Here is a 19,438-nt window from a genome sequence, read left to right as displayed (position 1 = left end):
TTTGCCATGGGCCACATACTTCATTAAAATGAACCCAAAAGTATTGTTATAGAAGAAGAAACCCTTAAATTGAGTATAGGATAATTTCTCTCAGGTCTTATGACTATGAGTAGAATTGATTAAAATAAATTTTATTACTATAGTTATAAAATTTCATAGATGACGTACATTAATTTTAAAATGGATTACTTATACTCAAAGCTGAGATATAACAAATAATTATCTACCAGGACAAACAAATCGTTGAGCATGATATAAGGCCGAGATATAACATCGGAAAATCTCTCAACTACTATATACAATGCAAGATTTATGGTCAACTTGCAACTTGACGTACATCTCCATAAAGCTATCCATTTAAGCCTCGTTTGCTGTAATGTAGATAAGATGGCAAACGAAGAAGGTCTTATTGTTCAAGACCGCGAGACGTATCTTAATCAGCGTGTCCCATGTCCTTGCTCTCAATGCAAGTTGGCAATTAGACGAAAACGTTGATTGTCTATAGAACACGTACGACGATTTGGCGAGTTTCAATCTGAGATCATTGATCAGGCGATTGCGGATTTTCAGCAAACGGTAATTTGAAGTTAGCATTTTTCATGCATTGTACTCTCAAGCTAATTGAAAACCATACACAATAAGATTGGGTCTTGTTGGCAAATTTTGTGTTCAGGGGGGTGATGTCTCGACCCAAGGGGGAGTGCACCCTTTGCGGCCAATTAGAAGAGTTCGTGGACATGCGATGGATGGATTGCAAGAGCCAATCGACCACTCGCAAGGCCCATCTATACCGTCAATGCCAGAGGAGACAAACAACCTTCCCGACCAACCTACAATCTTGGAGCCTGAGATAGAGGCAATGATCGATGCATTGATTCCCATGGATGTTGAGACATCTGACCCGCTTAGAGAGGAAGCATCCATACCATTATATGATGGGTGCCGAGTATCTCGGTTGAAGACATTGCTTGCACTCTTAAGTGTGCAAGCAAAATACGGTTGGAGCGATACAAGTGTGATTGAGTTATTCAGGTACCTTGCACACAGGCTTCATTGATTTTTTTTTAACAGTATTATTACAAACATTTATGTTTTTTCAAGGTGTTTTATGATTTTTTTCAGGTTATTGAAATATCATATATTGCCACCTGCAAATACCATGCCTGAGTCTCGTGATGATGCATGACATGTTTTACGGAAGCTTGGCATGGACTACAATAACATCCATGCCTGTATCAACGACTGCATATTGTTTCGAGATGAATATGAGACTATGGAGACATGTCCAAAGTGTGGTGCTCACAGGTATCGACAGCACTTGCAAGGGCAAACCATCCCTCAAAAAGTTCTCAGACACTTTTCGCTCATCCCCCGCATAAACCACATGTTTCGCACGTTTGCCATGGCAAGCCTGACAACGTGGCATGTGCAGAATAGGTCCACGGATGGAGTTCAACGAATATTAGCAGATTCGCGCGCATGGAGCCACATTGACTCTACCTTCCCAGGCTTTGCACGAGAGCCAAGGAATCTTCGGCTCGGTCTCGCCATGGATGGTGTGAACCCATTCGGTCTGCGCTCGACTTCTTACAGTGTGTGGCCTATAGTGCTTGTCAACTACAACATCCCTCCATGGCTTTCTACGAAGAAATGACATCTCATCCTTAGCTTGCTCGTCCCGGGCCGCTACAAAGTAAAAAATATGGACGTGTATCTTCGTCCATTAGTCGATGAGCTTAAGATTTTGTGGGAGGAGGGGGTCACGGTGCAAGATATGAGCAGGCACGATGGTCGGCGGTCAGCCAACATTCGAGCCATTCTCATGTGGACCATGCATGACTTTCTGGGATTGGGAGAGTGCTCAGGTGAGCAGACCTTTGTTCTCGCTGGTAATATCTATATTTTATTTCATTCAATCAAGTATTCACTAGGTTGTGGATCGCCTTGCAGGTCTGGTTACCTCAGGTTATCATGCATGTCCATTGTGTGGGCCACACTTAGACTCCCGAAGGTCACGAACCATGAAGAAGATGGTATATCAAGAACACGCCGCTTTCTTGCCAGAGGATCATGAACTCAGGGAAGGTTTTCTTGGACGACCTCCAGCACGTATGAACGCTGCAAGCTGGTACGAGCTGAAAATGGTAAACCCGGAATCACATCCAAATGGAATGCGACGGTTCTTAGTTTTCTACGAGTTGCCATATTGGACCCACTTACAGGTCAACCACTTGTTGGATCCCATGCATATTTTCAAAAATGTGGGCAGCTTGCTATGGGACCACATCACAGGAAAGAGAGACACTATAAGGTCACGAATGGATTTAAAGGAGGTAGGTAAGATGGAGGCGCTTTGGCCGCAGTCGAGTGCTGAAGGGGGAGTGCAGCTTCCTCGTGCTCCTTGGGTTTTGTCTACCAAAGAAGAGCGCATTGTGAAGCAAGTAATCAAGTCTATCCGCACTCCGACGGGTATGATGCGTTCTCTCAGGTCCGCATTTTCTAAAGATGACCAAATGTCTGGGCTAAAATCCCATGATTGGCATAAGATATGTCAGGTTTGTGAACAGAATGGATTTTAATTAGCGTGGACATTTTGAAATTTGAAAAGTGACCATTATTCTTAATGCTTTCTCATTTGTGGCAGTTTGTCCTATCGATCGCGATCGCGGGATGCCTAACTCCAGAAATTCGCGGGGCCATTTACAAGTTGTCGACTTTGGTGCAATGGATCTCACAGAAAGAGATTAAGACGTCTTCTATTGAATCCGCAAGGCGGGGAGCAGTTGAGATGGTCTGTCTCTTTGAGAAATACCTGCCCACTAGCATGCTCACGATACAAGTTCACCTTCTTGTGCATCTTGTGGACGAAGTGGAGATTGCTGGACCTGTCCATACGCGATGGATGTTCTTCCTGGAGCGCTTCATGAAAACCCTGAAAGGCTTTGTGCGACAACGAGCTCGTTCGGAAGGTAGCATGGCGGAAGGTTGATTGGTGTCAGAGGCGTTAGTGCATATCTCACAATGGCTACCAACAGTGGAACCAGACAATGAAATGCTATGGACACTGAAGGACGATAATAGGCTGACTGGAGATGTGGTGGTTGGAAATGGGGTAGAAAAAAGAATGGATGCCTCAATGGAAGAGAAGGTGAATCGCTTTTGTATGTTGCACCATGCCTCCATGGAGACGTGGCTCACCAAGTACCAGATTGCAAGGCAAGATCGAGAGGAAGCGCGAGCTGAATTCCGACGCAGTACGTGTCACTGACCGATTCGATATCCCGAAGGCATGGAGGAGATGCCATGGTTTATGTCAACACGATGGTTGTATGGAGCCTTGACCGCAACCTCCAGCGAAGGGACAGAGGTCTCAATGGAGGAGTGGGAGTTCTCGAGGGGATGTAGTCCAAAGGTAATGAGGGGTTTAGAATGTGTCGTATCTAAATTTGCTTGCTACATCTAATTTGAGTGTTTCAATGTGTAGTACAAAATATATAGTGCAGCGTGGTCGCGCGGACGGCATTTTCGGGTGGAGCATATTGACAAAATGCGCTCCACAATGGACTGTGGTGTCATGGCAAGGTTTGAGCAAGAGAGCCGGCGACGAGCAACGGATCTGAACATGGTTGTGGATGAGATGGAGTATTTTGGGAACTTGCAAAGTATTATTACGGTGGATTACCGTAACTTCTCCATGATACTATTCGATGTGCAGTGGTTCAAAGTGGTACTTGGAGGAGCTGGAGCAACAGTTCAACGAGGTCCATCTGGATTTCTCGAAATAGATTCCGAAAAAAAATGGATGGATTTGCGCGACACCTTTGTGTTGCCGGCCCATTGTGAACAGGTACAAATAGTCATTTGCTTGCTAATTGTAATACGACATGGTTTATGTCACAATGGTTTGAACTCACTTTGTAAGTGCTTGTGAACAGGTAATCTTCTATCCAAACCCCCGACAACCTCGATGGTGGTATGTTATACCTTCAACTCCTCGAGGTGCGAGAGTATATGATCTAAGCGATGTTCCAGGCATAGATGAAGAAAATATGCAAATAGAGGGATCGATATTACAAGGGGTAGAGGCCATCGCAAGCTTGGAGCCCGCATCAGCTAACAATGATGGAAATACAAAAGTCATAGAATTTTTTGAGAACGAGGCAGACTCGTTCTTTTGTGGTGACATGTCTATCGACCTTCCAGTGTATGCAGAGTTGTGTCAGGAGATTAACATGGGACCATAGAATACTTCATTCTTGGAGAATTGTATTACTCAATTCGTTGTTTAGATCTTCCATAAAGGTAGATAAGATATGCATTTTAAGAGGTATTTTTCAAAAATGATTTATATTAATGTGCTTTGTATAGTTTAAATTGATTATTCTAACATCATATTTTATCTGTGCAGGTATCGACATTTTCAGGATGAGTCGAGGGATGAGCGATGAGGAGTTTCAGGACATGATGGCACGCATGTCTCCAGATCAGCTCGCGAGATTCAGAGAGATGGCATATCAGGAGCTGTCTCGTTCTTCGTCAGGGCGCTCTGCTAGATCAGCTTCAGCTAGATCAGCTTCAGCGCGATCAGATGCTTCAGCTTAGAGCAGACGATCTCGACGCTCGCGACTTGGGCCAGAGGGAGGGACTGCGACTGCAGGAGGATCAGGGGGGTGTTGCTGTGGAGACACGGACGTGGTGTCTTCGTCTCGTCTCGTTCAGCTGGAGCTGCGTCACCTCTAGGATTTGTCACACCTGTGGGGACGTCCACTCCAGTTACTCCGGCTTTTGCGCAACCGTCGGCAGATGGCACGCCTTTTGGTGGCACTCCTTTTGGTGGCACCCCCTTTGGTGACACCCCTTTGAGTGGCACTCCGGGAGAGGGTATCCCCGTCAGTACACCGGATGTACAGGGGTCTCCTGGATATGCCCAGGAGCGTGGACGGAGATGGGAGAGGACCCATCTTAGGCAGACTCCTAGGGGTTATGGATACCTAGTGGATAGCAGGTCAGGAGCCATCATCATGAATGATGAGGGGAGGAGGGTGATGGCTCGCATGAGGGAGTTGTGCCAACAAGTTTTTCGGCACAACGTCCTGGATCATTGGAGGAACATACCGGAGGGGAGCAAGGACTACATAGTAGCATCCTTGCATGAGGAGTTCCCAGTGCCAGCCGTAGTGGATAGATTCTCTATGGGCTGGATGATGGATTGCATGCGTGCATACATGTCACATAGACGATCCGACGCACGCAAGGCAATCAAGAGTGGGGCTCCAAAGCCCGAGTGGTTAGATGCAGACGACTGGCGCCGACTGAGGGAGGAGGCTACAAATTCGCCAGGACGTTGGAGTCAGCAGCGGGAGGCAGCGAGGGCACGAATCGAGGCCGGATCGGTGCATCATCTTGGGAGTGGCGGCCACAGGACATATTTGGAGGACTTTGTAAGTTTCTCTTTTGTTTTGCTTATTTGTTTTTTTGATATATTCTTTGTATTGACAATCATGTTTCTAACAGTTAGCATTTTGTTTTCTTTGCAGCACTCTGTTACAAATCGCGATCCGCAAGGCCTTGAGACTCGATATGCAGAGAGCCACGGTTTCAGGGCATTGATCGACCGATTGTATAGACGCAGTGGCCCTATAAGTCACTCATCTTTCTTGTCCGTAGTTACCATGAGATACTTGAATGCATTATTGTATGGTGGATTGATATGTTGTTTCTTTTTCTGCAGAATCCGTTTGATGCTCCTTTGCAGCGGGACGAGCTTTCGGGGGACGAGGATTTGTAGCTCACCTTTGGATCCTTAGAGCTCACACACCTTTAGTTTTTAGTCGCCCGATCTATGTAGACATTTTCTATGTATTAGTGATATCGTTTCATGATTGTACCAATCGCATTTTATGCGATCATGTATTTATTTCATGTATCAGTTTTATGATTTCAGTATACATTCTTTTTGTTTGCAAACGCTTTGTATGCAGCAGTGCAGAAACTATTTTGTATGGCTCTCATACAGCACATAGTGCTATATGTGGCAGGGCAGCTTGCTGCCCTGCCACCAAAAATATATATATATGTTACCATCGCTATTTGCGTCGCAAATTTACTGCACGCGTCGCTATTGGCATCGCTATGAGCGTCGCAAATTCTCTGCAACTGTCGCTACGACGCATATAGCGACGATTCTATGGCGTCGTCAATAACGACGCTTTTTGCGACGACGGGGGCAAATTTTGTTGTTTGTATTTTCGTCACTTTAAACATCGCTATAAGGTCTATATCTTGTAGTGTTAACAAAACTAACATGTATGCTTGCATGTGATGAAATACAAGAAGGAAGCATGGGAAGACCCTAGTGGGTGTCTCTAAAGAGCTAATCATGAAAATGTAAGATGTTGATTTTGCACGAATGCATCATAGATGCAATGTTTCTTTTTAATAGCCATTACACTTCCTCTTTGACTTATATTAGACCCAAAAGGATAGCAAACTCTCACGCTATGTTGAGGAAAAGCTATTTAGAAAATACCTTTGGATTTTTCATCATCTAATAACAAATGTATCCATCCATATTTAAATTTTAAACTAGATGTAATTGACATGTTTAACAAGAGCTAGCCAAGCTACAATTAAAATGCCAATTTCAAGGAGTGATTAAAGTAAAATTATTCCAACATTAAGTATTTATATAGCCTACTATTGCTTGCAATTTGAGATGTTTTTAAAAAATCACAAAAGATTTAATCATGAAGTGTTTTTCTATAGTTGTCATAAGAAAGGATATTCTAAATTGGTTCACACTCATGACATACCTTACAAAAATATTTCCATACAAGTTCCTATAAGCATTATTGGAAGATTTCAAATCTCCAAAGAGCGACTAATATATGGTTAGCAAACTTGTGCCAAGTGAAAGCTAAAAGATATATCAATGGGGTTGAAGGTGTCTGTTGCCAATCAATGTTCATAGAGAACCATCATCTATGTACTTTTCCTTGATAGATTTTCAGAAAACCAATGAAAAGCCAAGTTCGTCTCGATAAAAATCGAGCATTTTATTATTACAAGACCGGTCATTTTATTATTATAAGATCAGCTAATACTTTATCCCCCCGCCCCCCCAAAAACCCCCACATTAATCAAGCATATTTCAACCTTGTCCTTTACTCCATTGGATAAAGTCTTTCATGACCATTGTTGCCAACTCCCACAATGTTTGTTGGGGGAGATGGGTTGAGGAAAGGAATGTGGAGGCAAGGACTCTGTTGGAAAGTCATGCATCAGTTGCAGAGGGAGAATCTCAAAAAGTTGAAGCATGCCTGCAAGCAATGCCTCCTTGCCCTTGCTTGTCATAAAAGCATTCTGGATAATTGCAGATATAATGGTCTTTCTCAATACACAAGTAAGCAGTTGTGTGAGGGAAGTCATTGGATTGGCAGGATAAGCGGTGTAGGACATGGTACCGGCTTCTTATCAAGAGTCGCAGGGGCTGATTCAATCGGTGCCCTCTGATATTCTTTACTCGAGATGGCGGCCTGCTGATCATCATCATCTTCATAACCTCTGATATTCTTTACTCGAGATGGCGGCCTGCTGATCATCATCATCTTCAAAACCAGAGCACCAGATCATCATCATCATCTTCATAACCAGAGCACCAGTGTAGGACATGGTACCGCCTTCTTATCAAGAGTCGCAGGGGCTGATTCAATCGGTGCCCTCTGATATTCTCTACTCGAGAATATGGCGGCCTGCTGATCATCATCATCTTCATAACCAGAGCACCAGTATATTATTCTTAAGCTCTAGCAGGCGCAATTATAGTGGTTTAATCAACCGCCATCTGCTCAGTACTCAATCGGTGGCGTCTAAGAAATTTTATTCGAGATGGCCAGCTGAATATCGCTGCAATCCTCGTCTTATAACGAACGCCCATCATCGGAGCGACGATCCTCATCAACACCTGCGTTTCCATCCTTTATATCTGCAGCAAAGTTCTAGGAGATCCAAGCTGTCACACGATGAATATATGATCTGTACTAGGAATGATGCTGATGATCGCGGCTGCTCAAATTTATACGTTCAAATCATCGCCTTCTCTTGGATGATCAGAGTGTACAAGCCTCTCTCTCTCTCTCTCTCTCTCTCTCTCTCTCAATAACAGGCACACACGCATGCGCATAAAATACAAATACATGCATATGTGTGTATGTACGCATAGCTGTGTAGTACAGATACATGTGTGTGTATGTCTGTGTGTACGAGTGAGAGTGAGAGACTGAGAAATGTGTATATGTATGTGGATATAATTACAGGACCTATCTATTTAAATCTTTGCTCCTTGCTCCATAACCTCTTGATTACTTAATTATCTTCCGTATTGTTGTTCTTATAATTCCACCATTCGCATGATAATTTATCTATTATGGAGTGTCAAGCTTTGGTTTTTTTTTTTTTGGGTAGGAAGCTTTAAGTATGTATTAAAAGGAAAGTTTACAAGATGTGTAGTAGTTCAGGCTCCATTACAGGGGAGCAACCTGGATCAAAAAAGACTATATCTTTATCCTTGAACAATTAGTCCAAAAAAAAGCATGAGCTTTTCTACTAATTTCCTCTAATCCTATAGTCCCTAGAGAAGGTGTCTTCTCTTCAATCTTCATGATTCTACTCTGCAGCCTTTTTTTTAATTTCTGCAGCATGGCTGCCACCTCCATCTCCTGATCTTCTTTCTTGATGTCTTCACATTGTTGAATGATCTTCTTTGCATCATTTTCATTCTGCAAAGACAAATCAAACTTAAAACCCCGGAGAGGATCAGCAAATTGCTTTTCAAAAACCATTTTATTCCTGCATATCCATATGTTCCATAAATAGAGGCTTCTCAGCCAGTTCCAGACGGGGGGCGGGGGGGGGGGGTATAACCAAAAAATTTCCCCTAACAATACTTCTTTCCAAGTGATCTTAGTGGGGTGCCACTTCAAGATTAAAACCTGCAGTAAACAAAATATGTTAGTATTCTGAGAGCAATTAAGAAACAAATGAGGGATAGATTCTACCTGGATACCACACCTTTGGCATATTCCATTTCCTATGCCAACTTTCAGAGCCCTCTCATTGGTCCAGAGGCCTTTCATCGTGATCAACCACATCAGACAAGAAATTTTAGGCTGAATAGAGGCAGACCACATGTAGTTGAATCTGTAGTTCCATTGATCTACATTCCAATTAATATGCCATCTAGCATTAAGTTTGTAGCACAGTAGAGCATTGTTTATCTTAAGATCAGGCAGTGGAAGTAGTGACTTATCTCCTTGCAAACACACTCCTCTGTAGTTGAATTGTTGGTTGAGATTTATTCCTTTTGCTCTATGTTAGTCCCATAACATTTTCCTTCCCCTTAAAAAATCAATTTCATGTTGTTTGAGGTTAAATAGTTCACCCATATTTTCCTCTTGAATCCGGTTTTTGTCTTTATAGTCCCATATGTCACCCCACTTTTTAATCCCCTTTTTATATAGTTTGTAGGCCAGATTAGCATGTTGGTCTTCTATTGCTCCATGAAAGAAGTTGAACCAGATAGAATCTCTAGAGCTCCAAGGGAGTGTGAGATTGATTTGGGAAGAAGGCCTAAGGAGACCCTTGTATTTAAACCAGGCTTCCCAAATTCCTTTGGCTAGTTGAGAACAATCTAACAATGTTAAACTCCATCGATTCCACAATCTTTCAAACTCCCTAGGAATCAATCAATCCATGCTCACACAAAAATAATGTATGCATTTGAAGAATTTGTGCCTAGTCTGTCTACATGTGATCGTGCGTCATGCAAAATGCAAACAAAATTTCTTGATTAATTTAAAATTGCTTATCCTACCTCTCAACTCTCATCAAAGAATTGTTTGGTTGCAGCATGTAGAAGGTTTATCCAATCTTCCTCCTCTCTGTTCAGGCTTCTTGCAATCCACTTAGCCGCTAGCTTTTCAGCCAGGCTATGAAGATTAGGAAGACCTAGCCCTCCCAACTTTTTGGGTGTTGTGTATATCTTCCAAGACACTTTGGGTACCTTGAATTTATCCCCATCCCCACTCCATAAGAAATTTCTGCCCAACCTCTCAAGTTGTTTCATCCCTGTCTTTGGGGGTTTCCAGCATGCAAGAAAATATATTGTTGAAGGGATAAGAATGTGTTTCAGCACTAACACTCTTCCTTCCATATTGAGCTGACAGCCCTTCCATTTCTCAAATTTTTTGCTTATCTTATCTATCACCCAGTCCCACCTTTGCTTCATAGTCACATCAAAGCCCATAGGAATACCTAGCAACCTGAAAACTTTACCAGATTCTATTTCTTTGCAACCAGCTTCTATCAGCCACCTAGGAGAGGGTCTTATCAAGGTTTTAATTCCTGTCTTTTGAGGATTTATGACTAACCCTGAAGCTCTACAGAAAATTTGTAGACATTGCCAGAATGCAACAAGGGAAGCAGGATCATTGTTGACCGTGCTATTTGTATCATCAGCAAACTGATTAAGTACCATATCCTTTTTATTTGGAAGTTTGATTCCTTGAATATTCCCTTTATCCACTCCATCTTGTATTAACCACCCTAGAGAGTCTACAGCAATGGCAAACAGGAGTGGCGCCAGGGGGCAGCCTTGCCTAATGGATCTTCTCAGAGGAAAAGACTCTATCATTTGTCCATTGACTGCAATCCTTGTGGATGCATTGCCAAACAGGGTGCTAACAAATTTAATAAACCTCTTACCAAGTCCCATATCTTGAAGGGACTGTAGTATGAAATCCCATTCTAACCTGTCATATGCCTTATCAAAATCAATTTTGAAGAAGAAAAAATCCTGGTTTTCTTTCTGAGCATGCTCAATGCCTTCCCAAAGGGCAATGATAGCATCAAGTATAAATCTTCCTTTTATAAAACCTTTTTGTTCCTTTCTGATCCACTTATCTAGATGGTTTGATAATCTTCTAGCTAGAGTTTTTGCAAATACTTTATAAGCTGAGGTCAAGCAGGTAATGGGTCTCCAATTAGTTAGGCTTTCCTTATCATCTCTTTTATGTATTAGTTTTACTACTCCTTCATTTATAATATGTGGCAAAGCCCCATATTTGAGAGACTCTCTTTAGAATTTTAGTAAAGGATGAATAAGGATGTCTTTGAATTCTTTAAAGAATTCATTGGGTAGACCTTCAAGCCCTGGGCTCTTTCCATTTGCTAAAGAATCTATGGTGTCTTTTAGTTCAATTTCTGTGATGTCCCCCTCTAGGATGCTAGCTAAACTAGAAGGTACCACCTTCTTCCTTACCCTTGCTATCTTGGCTTTAGCTGCAGTGTCATCCAAACTGCTCTCCCTAGGAGTACTAAACATTTTGGAGAAGAACTCCTTAGCCATAAGGAGGTTCTCCCCATTGTTCTGGGCATAAGTTCCATCCTCTCTTCTAAGCAGGGGGATTGTGTCTTTGTCTTTTTTCTTTTTAAGGATCTGAAACATTTCCTTGGTGGGTCTGTCAGCCTTTCCATCCCACCAATGCCTCGTAAAGAGTTGAATACTAGAGGCCTCTTTCTCTTCTGCTAACCTCAGTTCATTTTTAACCCTTAGCAGCTGAGGCTGAATATATGTTTCCCCTTGATCAACCCTTATTTCAAGTGTTTGACATTCAACATATTTTCTTGCTCTACTAATCCTTGTACTTTTAACTTGCTATATCTTAACCTCTTTAAGGTATTGTTGGGTGTCTCTAACGGCTCTAGTCTAGGCTTGGGCAGGTGACCAATCTTGTAGAAAGGATAGAGACCATATCATGCAAAGAGTGTCTCTTACATCCTGGTTCTTGAAAATCCTAGGGTCTGTATGAAACCACCCAGCCTTAATAGTATGCCCAGAATTTGAAAGGACAAGTTGAATGGGTTTATGGTCTGACAACACAATATTATCTAGGACTTTGGACCTACAATTGACATATGAGGCCAGCAGCCATGCTAAAACATAAAACCTGTCGAGCCTAGCCTTTCTTAGGTGACAATCACTTTGATTATTTCCCCAAGTGAACCCCAAATCCTCACTAACATCAGTAAGACCATGAAATGCTTTAGTGATTAACCATTTATATTTTTCCTTACCTGAAATACTATGTCCTTTTTCCAAATACCTATCTTTGGAGGTTTCCACCATGTTGAAATCTCCAGCCAAAATGATGGGATAGCTGATTACCTGTAAGGTATCCCACACTCTAGCTCTCTCCATAGAGGAATTGGGTGCATAGATAGACACAATTGCAAACTCATCTTTATCCTTGAAGTGCACTGCAACCCAGTTAGCATTATCATCATGAGTGACTTTGAGCAATTTGTCATTCAGCTTTGATGAGATTCCAATGCAGGCTCCCCCTCTCCTATTGGTGTGTTTGTTTGAGAACCATATGTGTTCTCTTGATACTCTATCTAAGTTCTTAAGTAGGGGGGTTTCAGTGACTTTAATCTCTTGTAGGCATATTATATCAAGGGCAATGGCATCAGTTTTAAGCCATTCCCTGATGATTAATGCCCTTTTAGGGTCTGTCAGCCCTTTTGTGTTATAAGAAATAATTTTCAGTTTGTCCATCATCATAGTAAATCTAGTTCTTTTTAGATTTTCCCTTCTTATTAGCTTCTTTACCCTGACCAAATGGATTATTAGCACTCTTCCCTACTCTCAAGTATCTTCTTTTAGAGTTTTGTGCCCCAGTTCCATCTTTTTTTGGGCTTTCCCCTAAAGGGGGACTTAGGGGAATGTCTCCCCCATCTGGTAGCTCCTCCTCTTCCGCCTGAGTCAGTTCAGTGTCGTCCTGAGTGCTGAGGTCTATGATGGGGTTCCCCCTATTTTTTCCTTCATCATTGGCCTCCATTTGAGTCTCTTCAATAATCACATCATCATTATCAGATTCCGTGGGTTTACCCTCCTTATCTTTACTAGATTCTCCTTTCTCAAATGTACTAGTGGGCTCCTCCTCTATATTCATTAGAAGTGTTGAAAATCTATTGGCATTATTGTTTTTACTCTTAGTTGGGTTACTATTTTTATGGGCTGACTGATTCTTGTTTTTCCCCTTCTTATTTACTGTCTGAAAGCCATCATCCTAGGCTTTCTCAGTTTGAGGAGGGGTTTGTTCCTTTTGGGGCTCTGTCTTTTCCTTATTTTTCCATTCTGGGCAATTTCTAATAAAATGCCCTGTTTTGAGACATTTAAAACATGCGTTGGGGAGATTTTTATAGAGGGCTAGCTGGTCCTTTATAAAATTTCCCTCCGATTCAGAGATTAACAAAGATTCTACAAGTTTTTTACTGAGATCTACTTCTATCAACAACTGGGGGTGCCATCTAGGATTGATGTCCGTGTACGGTCTTTGTCCCAGAAGTCTGCCTATTGGGGATGATAACATCTTAAGGAATGGGTACAAATTCAGTGGGAGATTGGGAAACTCTACCCACACAGGTATACAAGTAGGCTTTGGGCCTATAGGGTCGAATTCCGGGGCCCATTTAAACAGAGATAACGGTGAGCTTTTTAGCATCCATTGCCCATAGCTCAAGATGGTTAGGGCAGCTTGTTCATTCTCAAACAAGAAGAAGAAATAACTATTTGGGAGATAATGCATGACTATTGGTTTAGCCCCAATTGGTTCCCAGTTGGTACGCACCCATGTTCTTAGAAATTCCATTGGGGGTCGGGCACCATGACATAATCCTATTAGAGCCCTAGACTGATACGACAAATTGCATTTTTTTAACTCACTTGCTGGAACCAAAAGAGGTACTTTGTTACCTGCTGTGGTTGTGGAGTCCGTTTCTGAGTTACTAGGAGTTTGGCCCGCTTTGGGGATGCCGTTGGTGTCAGATTGCCCTTTTTGTGGTCCACCCTCAGCCTGATGTTCGCTTCGTTGAGGAAAGCTCTGCTGACCTCCAGAAGCTGCATGGTTGTCAGACCTCTCAGCTTCTTTGAGACTCTCCCTTTGGAGGTAGGGGCTGCCTCCACCGCTTCTTCCCAGTGGGTCCGAAGGGCCTCCCATGTTGATTAGGCCATTTCCCAAGGCCCATTCGCCTTCTCCACCTCCGAAACCTCCACTTTGACTCCTTCCCCAGATGCTATGGTGATTTTGATGTGTGTATTGAGCTGATAAACCATTGAATAATGGGTTGCCAAGTGATCCCGCCATGCCCTTACAGGGCTGATTGTTGTTCCACGCCCAGAATGCTTCAGGGTTTATATCGACGTGCTGCATATTGATATCTCGGTCCATCGCTCTTTCTGCGATAGGGTATTACAGGAGAGAGATGACTCGAGGTAGAAGATGCCCAGTGCAGGCATCCAGAAGAGACCGCAACGCTTCAAGCTTTGGTTTATAGGATAGTGCATTTGGAGAATTCATGGGAGGCCATTCTCATGATACTTTATCTATTATGGAGTGTCAGGCTCTTGAATATATGATAGTGCACTTGGAGAATTCGTGAGAGAGAGAGAGAGAGAGAGTGAGTGAGTGAGTGAGTGAGTGTGTGTGTGTGTGTGTGTGTGTGTGTGTGTGTGTGTGTGTGTGTGTGTGTGTGTGTGTGTGTGTGTGTGTGTGTGTGTGTGTGTGTGTGTGTGTGTGTGTGTGTGTGTGTGTGTGTGTGTGTGTGTGTGTGTGTGTGTGTGTGTGTGTGTGTGTGTGTGTGTGTGTGTGTGTGTGTGTGTGTGTGTGTGTGTGTGTGTGTGTGTGTGTGTGTGTGTGTGTGTGTGTGTGTGTGTGTGTGTGTGTGTGTGTGTGTGTGTGTGTGTGTGTGTGTGTGTGTGTGTGTGTGTGTGTGTGTGTGTGAAATGTATATACAGTGGCATGTCTATTTAAATTTTTGCTAAATTATCAGTCCACAGCCTCTTGTACCCACATTGATCACTTAATTTATATATTCCACATTGTTGTTCTTATTCCATCATTGGCATGATATTTTATCTATTGTGGAGTGGTAGCCTCTCCAATATAGGGCAGTGCATTTGGAGAATTCCTAGGAGAGTTTGGAACACAATAAGAGGAAAGGAAATCCTTGTCCAACAGGTGGAAGGTGTGCCCATTACTCTCTCTTTCTTCTTCATTTTTAACTTTCATGTGTCTAAAACTAAAAGCTAAGGATTGGCATTTGTACTACCTCTGTAATGATGCACAATTAGAAAAGTAAGAGCTAAAGGCTGCCCTTTATATGATCCAACATAGGATGCTCTCTAACTACTTTCAAACTCAATGGAATTAAGAGGATTCTTAATGAGCAATTTATAACTTGTGAAAACTTAGGTCCTATAACTAAAAGGAGGGAGAGAGAAGATAATAAGAAAGTGAACATCCAAATTACCTTGTCATGGTTTTTTACTCTTTTATTTTGCTAATTGTGAACAAAAAAGACCCCTCATGACCTACATATTGACCCTAGAAAACCCTCAATTTGGGTTAGTACGATGATTGCCTTATGTATAACATCCCAATTTTACAAGACAAATGTAGGCTTTTAAAATTCCTATAGAGTATATATAATATATTCATTTTAGAGAAGTGTGATCTAGTGCTAATAAGGACTAACATTTTCCCATCAATGTAAACAAAAAAATCTATAAAAGAACTTCAGTGTTTGGATTAATGCTTATCTATTTGACTCTTATGCCAATAAAATAGAGTCAATCAATCACATATGTGTAATGATATAGGGTTCCTTAGGAGACAATCTAAAAATGGGAATAATATATACCCATAGATTACTTTTCCAATTTAAGATTTTGACACCCCATGCAAGTAGGGGGAAGGTGAATAGTCCTATGGTAGATAAAAAGAAGAATAAATTATTTTAACATGCTCTGGCAAGTTAAGAGAATCTTCATAAATTAATGGAAGAAGGAACTTATAAATCTTGGGGAGCTTTTAAATATAATGGTTTGGTTCTAAATTCAGTCATGTGTTTAGTATATATACAAAAAGCCACAATCTTATGATTTCCTCTTTCACATGTAGAGGAAGTGGATAAAGCAGTTGTATATGTTAAAACAATAGCAAGGAAGGTTGAGGAGACTGCTGAGGAAGTTGAGGAGATTGCTAAGATGGTGGAAAGAGGTGCCGACGAAATGGAGGCCCTTATTGACAAGGTATATTTAAACTATTCCCCACAATTTTGAGTTATTGAATATCAATTCTTCTTCTTCATGTGGTAAATTTCAATAATATTTCATGGATATTTCACATCTTTCTCTATTATGATTATTAAGATTTGAAATGGGTCTAGTTGCAAAAGACAAGAAAGGAGGTGGACGAGAATATGGACGACCTTAGAAGCTCTACTAAGGATATAGAACATCTTGGCACAGATTTGTCAACTAAAGGATCTAAGGTTGGAAGACATGGGAAACCAAAAGAAGTGAAAGAAGATGATACTCCATCATCAAGCTCTTTTACCTTAGCTAGCCAATTATGGTTCCCTTTTCTGTTTACACACTTTGTTGTTTTTTGTCTTACCAAGGACTTTGGATTATGCAATCCTTTTGTGAGTAAACTAACAAGTTCTAGAACCTTAACCCTTGCCATCATGCCTTGATCCTAGGAAGTTTTTCTTACATAATAAGCATGGCAAGATTGCTCAATTATATTGTGCAAAGTATTTTGATATGTTGAATACAATATCATGACTTAAACTAATTTGACAATTGCATTGTGCTATTAGGTTTTTCTTAAGTTTCATTAGAATGAAAATTAATGTGACACTTTGTATTTCTATAAAGAACTCAACAAGTCTATCATAAACATGCAAATGTAGCATGTGGCTTCAAAAAATACATGTTAAAGTCCAAAAAATTTGCATTCTCTATGCAAAGGATACCAAGTACATGGTTATTCACAAGCTAACTAGAAAAAGGCCATCTTTATTAATGAAGATTATAAATAAGAGACTTTTGAAGTAGGAACTAAATTTGTGTGGTGATACAAAGTATCTATGAACTCAAATTCTAGATTACTAGAGTTTGGTAAAACATCTTGTCAAACATAAGCTTATCAAGCAATATTGATTCACAAGAGTTATTGGCAAACAAATTATTCACACATACAATGCTTGTATGCATTGGCATATACATCGATTGGCCCTTACCTTGGCATCTCTTGTGTTATATATCTAGGTTATGGAGAGTGGTAACAATTTGGTGTACAAAAATTACAATTGCACTCTTAAAATTTTGTTGTAGATTGAGGTTATGGATAGCCAATGGATTTTAGATCATAGTTGGACTTGAACTAACTTTAACCCACCAACTCTATATACCTTAAACAATCGATCCCTAAATTAGCTTCCTTATGCTTAAAACTATGGTAGTAAATGAGCCATCAATTTGACTCTAAATCCTCAATGCATTCACATAAAGCTCCCTTAAACATATTATAGGAAATGAGCCATTAATTGGAATCCAAATCCTCATTGATGCATGCTCATAAAGCTCCCTCTAATTTTTCTTTAATGCATTTGGCAATAAATGCTCTAACTAATCTTAGATTTTCTCTTGACAAAATTGCCCCAATTGCAATCTAGTTAGAACCAAGAATTTATTTTAATGCTAAATACATCCATAATAGTGGTGGTATGCCCATGTTTCCATGAAACATTGGATGTCTAAATACCATTGTACATTTGCATGTTATACCAAATTTAACATGAACTAGCTTCGATCCATGCTATTAATTGAACCCTAATTTAGTCCTATTTAGACTTAATTAGCAAGGTCTTTACACACACACACACACACACACACACACACACACACACACACACACACACACACACACACACACACACACACACACACACACACACACACACACACACACACACACACACACACACACACACACACACACACACACACACACACACACACACACACACACACACACACACAGATCCAATAATAATCTAGTGCAAACATTGCATGTGATATTTTCATAAATCACCTATTAACAACATGAAGATATGAAGAAGGAAAAGAGCTTGGAAGGGCCACAATTTTTTGCAAACTACTATGTTTAAACTTGTACTGAAAGTTGTAAAGAGATTCGGGCTCCCTCCCTATGATTGTATTGATAAAAGAATAGCACTTGAGTTAAGGACTGGAATATCACTCAGCCAAAAAGAGGGCTGGAATATCCAAGTAGGATGGGGGAACCTAACCCAAAAAACTTATATAAGAAGAATGACAAAAAATGAAACAAGTTATTTTTATGTGTGCTAACTTTTGGCTCTTGCATTCTTGCTCTTGTCTTGTGGGAGAGAGAGTGAGAGAAGAGATATTGAGAATGAGGGAAAGAGAGTGAGAGTGAGAGTGTATGGGATGAGGGACTAAGAGTAAAGCCACCATCTCTACTCCTGTACTATGCCATGCCTTATCCATGCGCTTCTCTTGTTCCTCTTGTGTACTCTCTCATGCCTATGCTCATGGTTCTTCCTTACATGCTATGGTTGTAGAGGGTTAAGAATGAAAGGAGCATATTCATGGGTCATGGAGCTTCAAAGCTTAGATTTTCCAGCTAGCTTTGTTTCTAGTGACCCTTTTTTTTTTAATTATTATCATGGATATGCTACTTTTTGTCTTCATCTCCTCATCCCTAGTAGTGACGTCCTCAAAGAAGGCGCCTTGTTGTTATCCATGTGTAATGCAACTCACAATTGCCTAGGTCTCTACTGTCATCTATGATGACTCCTTTGCTCGTGAATTAGGATAACAATAGTTAACATCTCTATGCCCACATTGAACATGCACCAAAGCATCCCATGATTGCTCCTATTGATCACCATTGCACAAACAAATAGCCCACAACATATCTCCTATTTCCCACAATTACTCAAAGTGCAAAAGAGGCCATGATTGCTTTGTTGTTTGTGATTGGATAGGGTGCCAAAAGGAAGAAATTCTATACTATCAATGTCTACTATAGGGCATAACCAAACCACTCTTATTGTTTCTTGTGTAATAGGCAAACAAACCACACCTCACTCTTCTATCCATGATTACATCAGGTTGTCTACTATCCATATATTGCTTCAAACACCAATGAAATATCCATGTTTATTTTCTCTTTTCCATAAATTATATGCTACCACATGAGCCATCATCTACCTTGTTTCTAGTAGCAACATCCTTTCTTGTATTCATCTCAGTCATAACCAACATCAAGGTCAACACTAGCATCATCTTCTGGTGTGCACATGTGTCTCTATTGTACCTATCCTTCTCTCTCATCCCCTCTTGTTTCATCCTCCAAAACAAGAAAGCCACTACAAGGGAAGGGTTTCCATACATGCAACATATGAGAGAGAGAGAGAGAGAGAGAGAGAGAGAGAGAGAGAGAGAGAGAGAGAGAGAGAGAGAGAGAGAGGAGCAGTGGCTCAAAAG

The 19,438-nt window shown here is 41.1% G+C and overlaps 1 protein-coding gene across 5 annotated transcripts; it reads left to right on the top strand.

Moving 5' to 3' along the window:
* Positions 1–7,303: 7,303 nt before the first annotated feature.
* On the top strand, positions 7,304–16,718 carry LOC148009705 (uncharacterized). Of its 5 annotated transcripts, none has more exons than XM_087672794.1 (4): positions 7,304–8,115; positions 14,987–15,084; positions 16,020–16,150; positions 16,271–16,538. In XM_087672794.1, the coding sequence occupies exons 1-4, from the start codon at positions 7,670–7,672 to the stop codon at positions 16,274–16,276; spliced, it is 681 nt and encodes a 226-aa protein (XP_087528920.1). In that variant the 5' UTR covers positions 7,304–7,669; the 3' UTR covers positions 16,277–16,538. The 5 variants fall into 5 exon arrangements, 4 of the variants coding, with proteins under 4 accessions (XP_087528920.1, XP_087528919.1, XP_087528917.1 ...); XM_087672793.1 differs by having other exon boundaries at positions 7,310–8,115; positions 16,297–16,718; XM_087672791.1 differs by having other exon boundaries at positions 7,320–8,115; positions 16,288–16,715.
* Positions 16,719–19,438: the final 2,720 nt, after the last annotated feature.

The sequence above is a fragment of the Lygodium microphyllum genome, chromosome 30 (genome assembly GCF_053477565.2).
Source record: "Lygodium microphyllum isolate KBCC chromosome 30, Lygodium_microphyllum_v1.1.10, whole genome shotgun sequence".
Lineage (NCBI taxonomy): Eukaryota > Viridiplantae > Streptophyta > Polypodiopsida > Schizaeales > Lygodiaceae > Lygodium > Lygodium microphyllum.
This window is presented reverse-complemented; position numbering and strand designations above follow the sequence as displayed.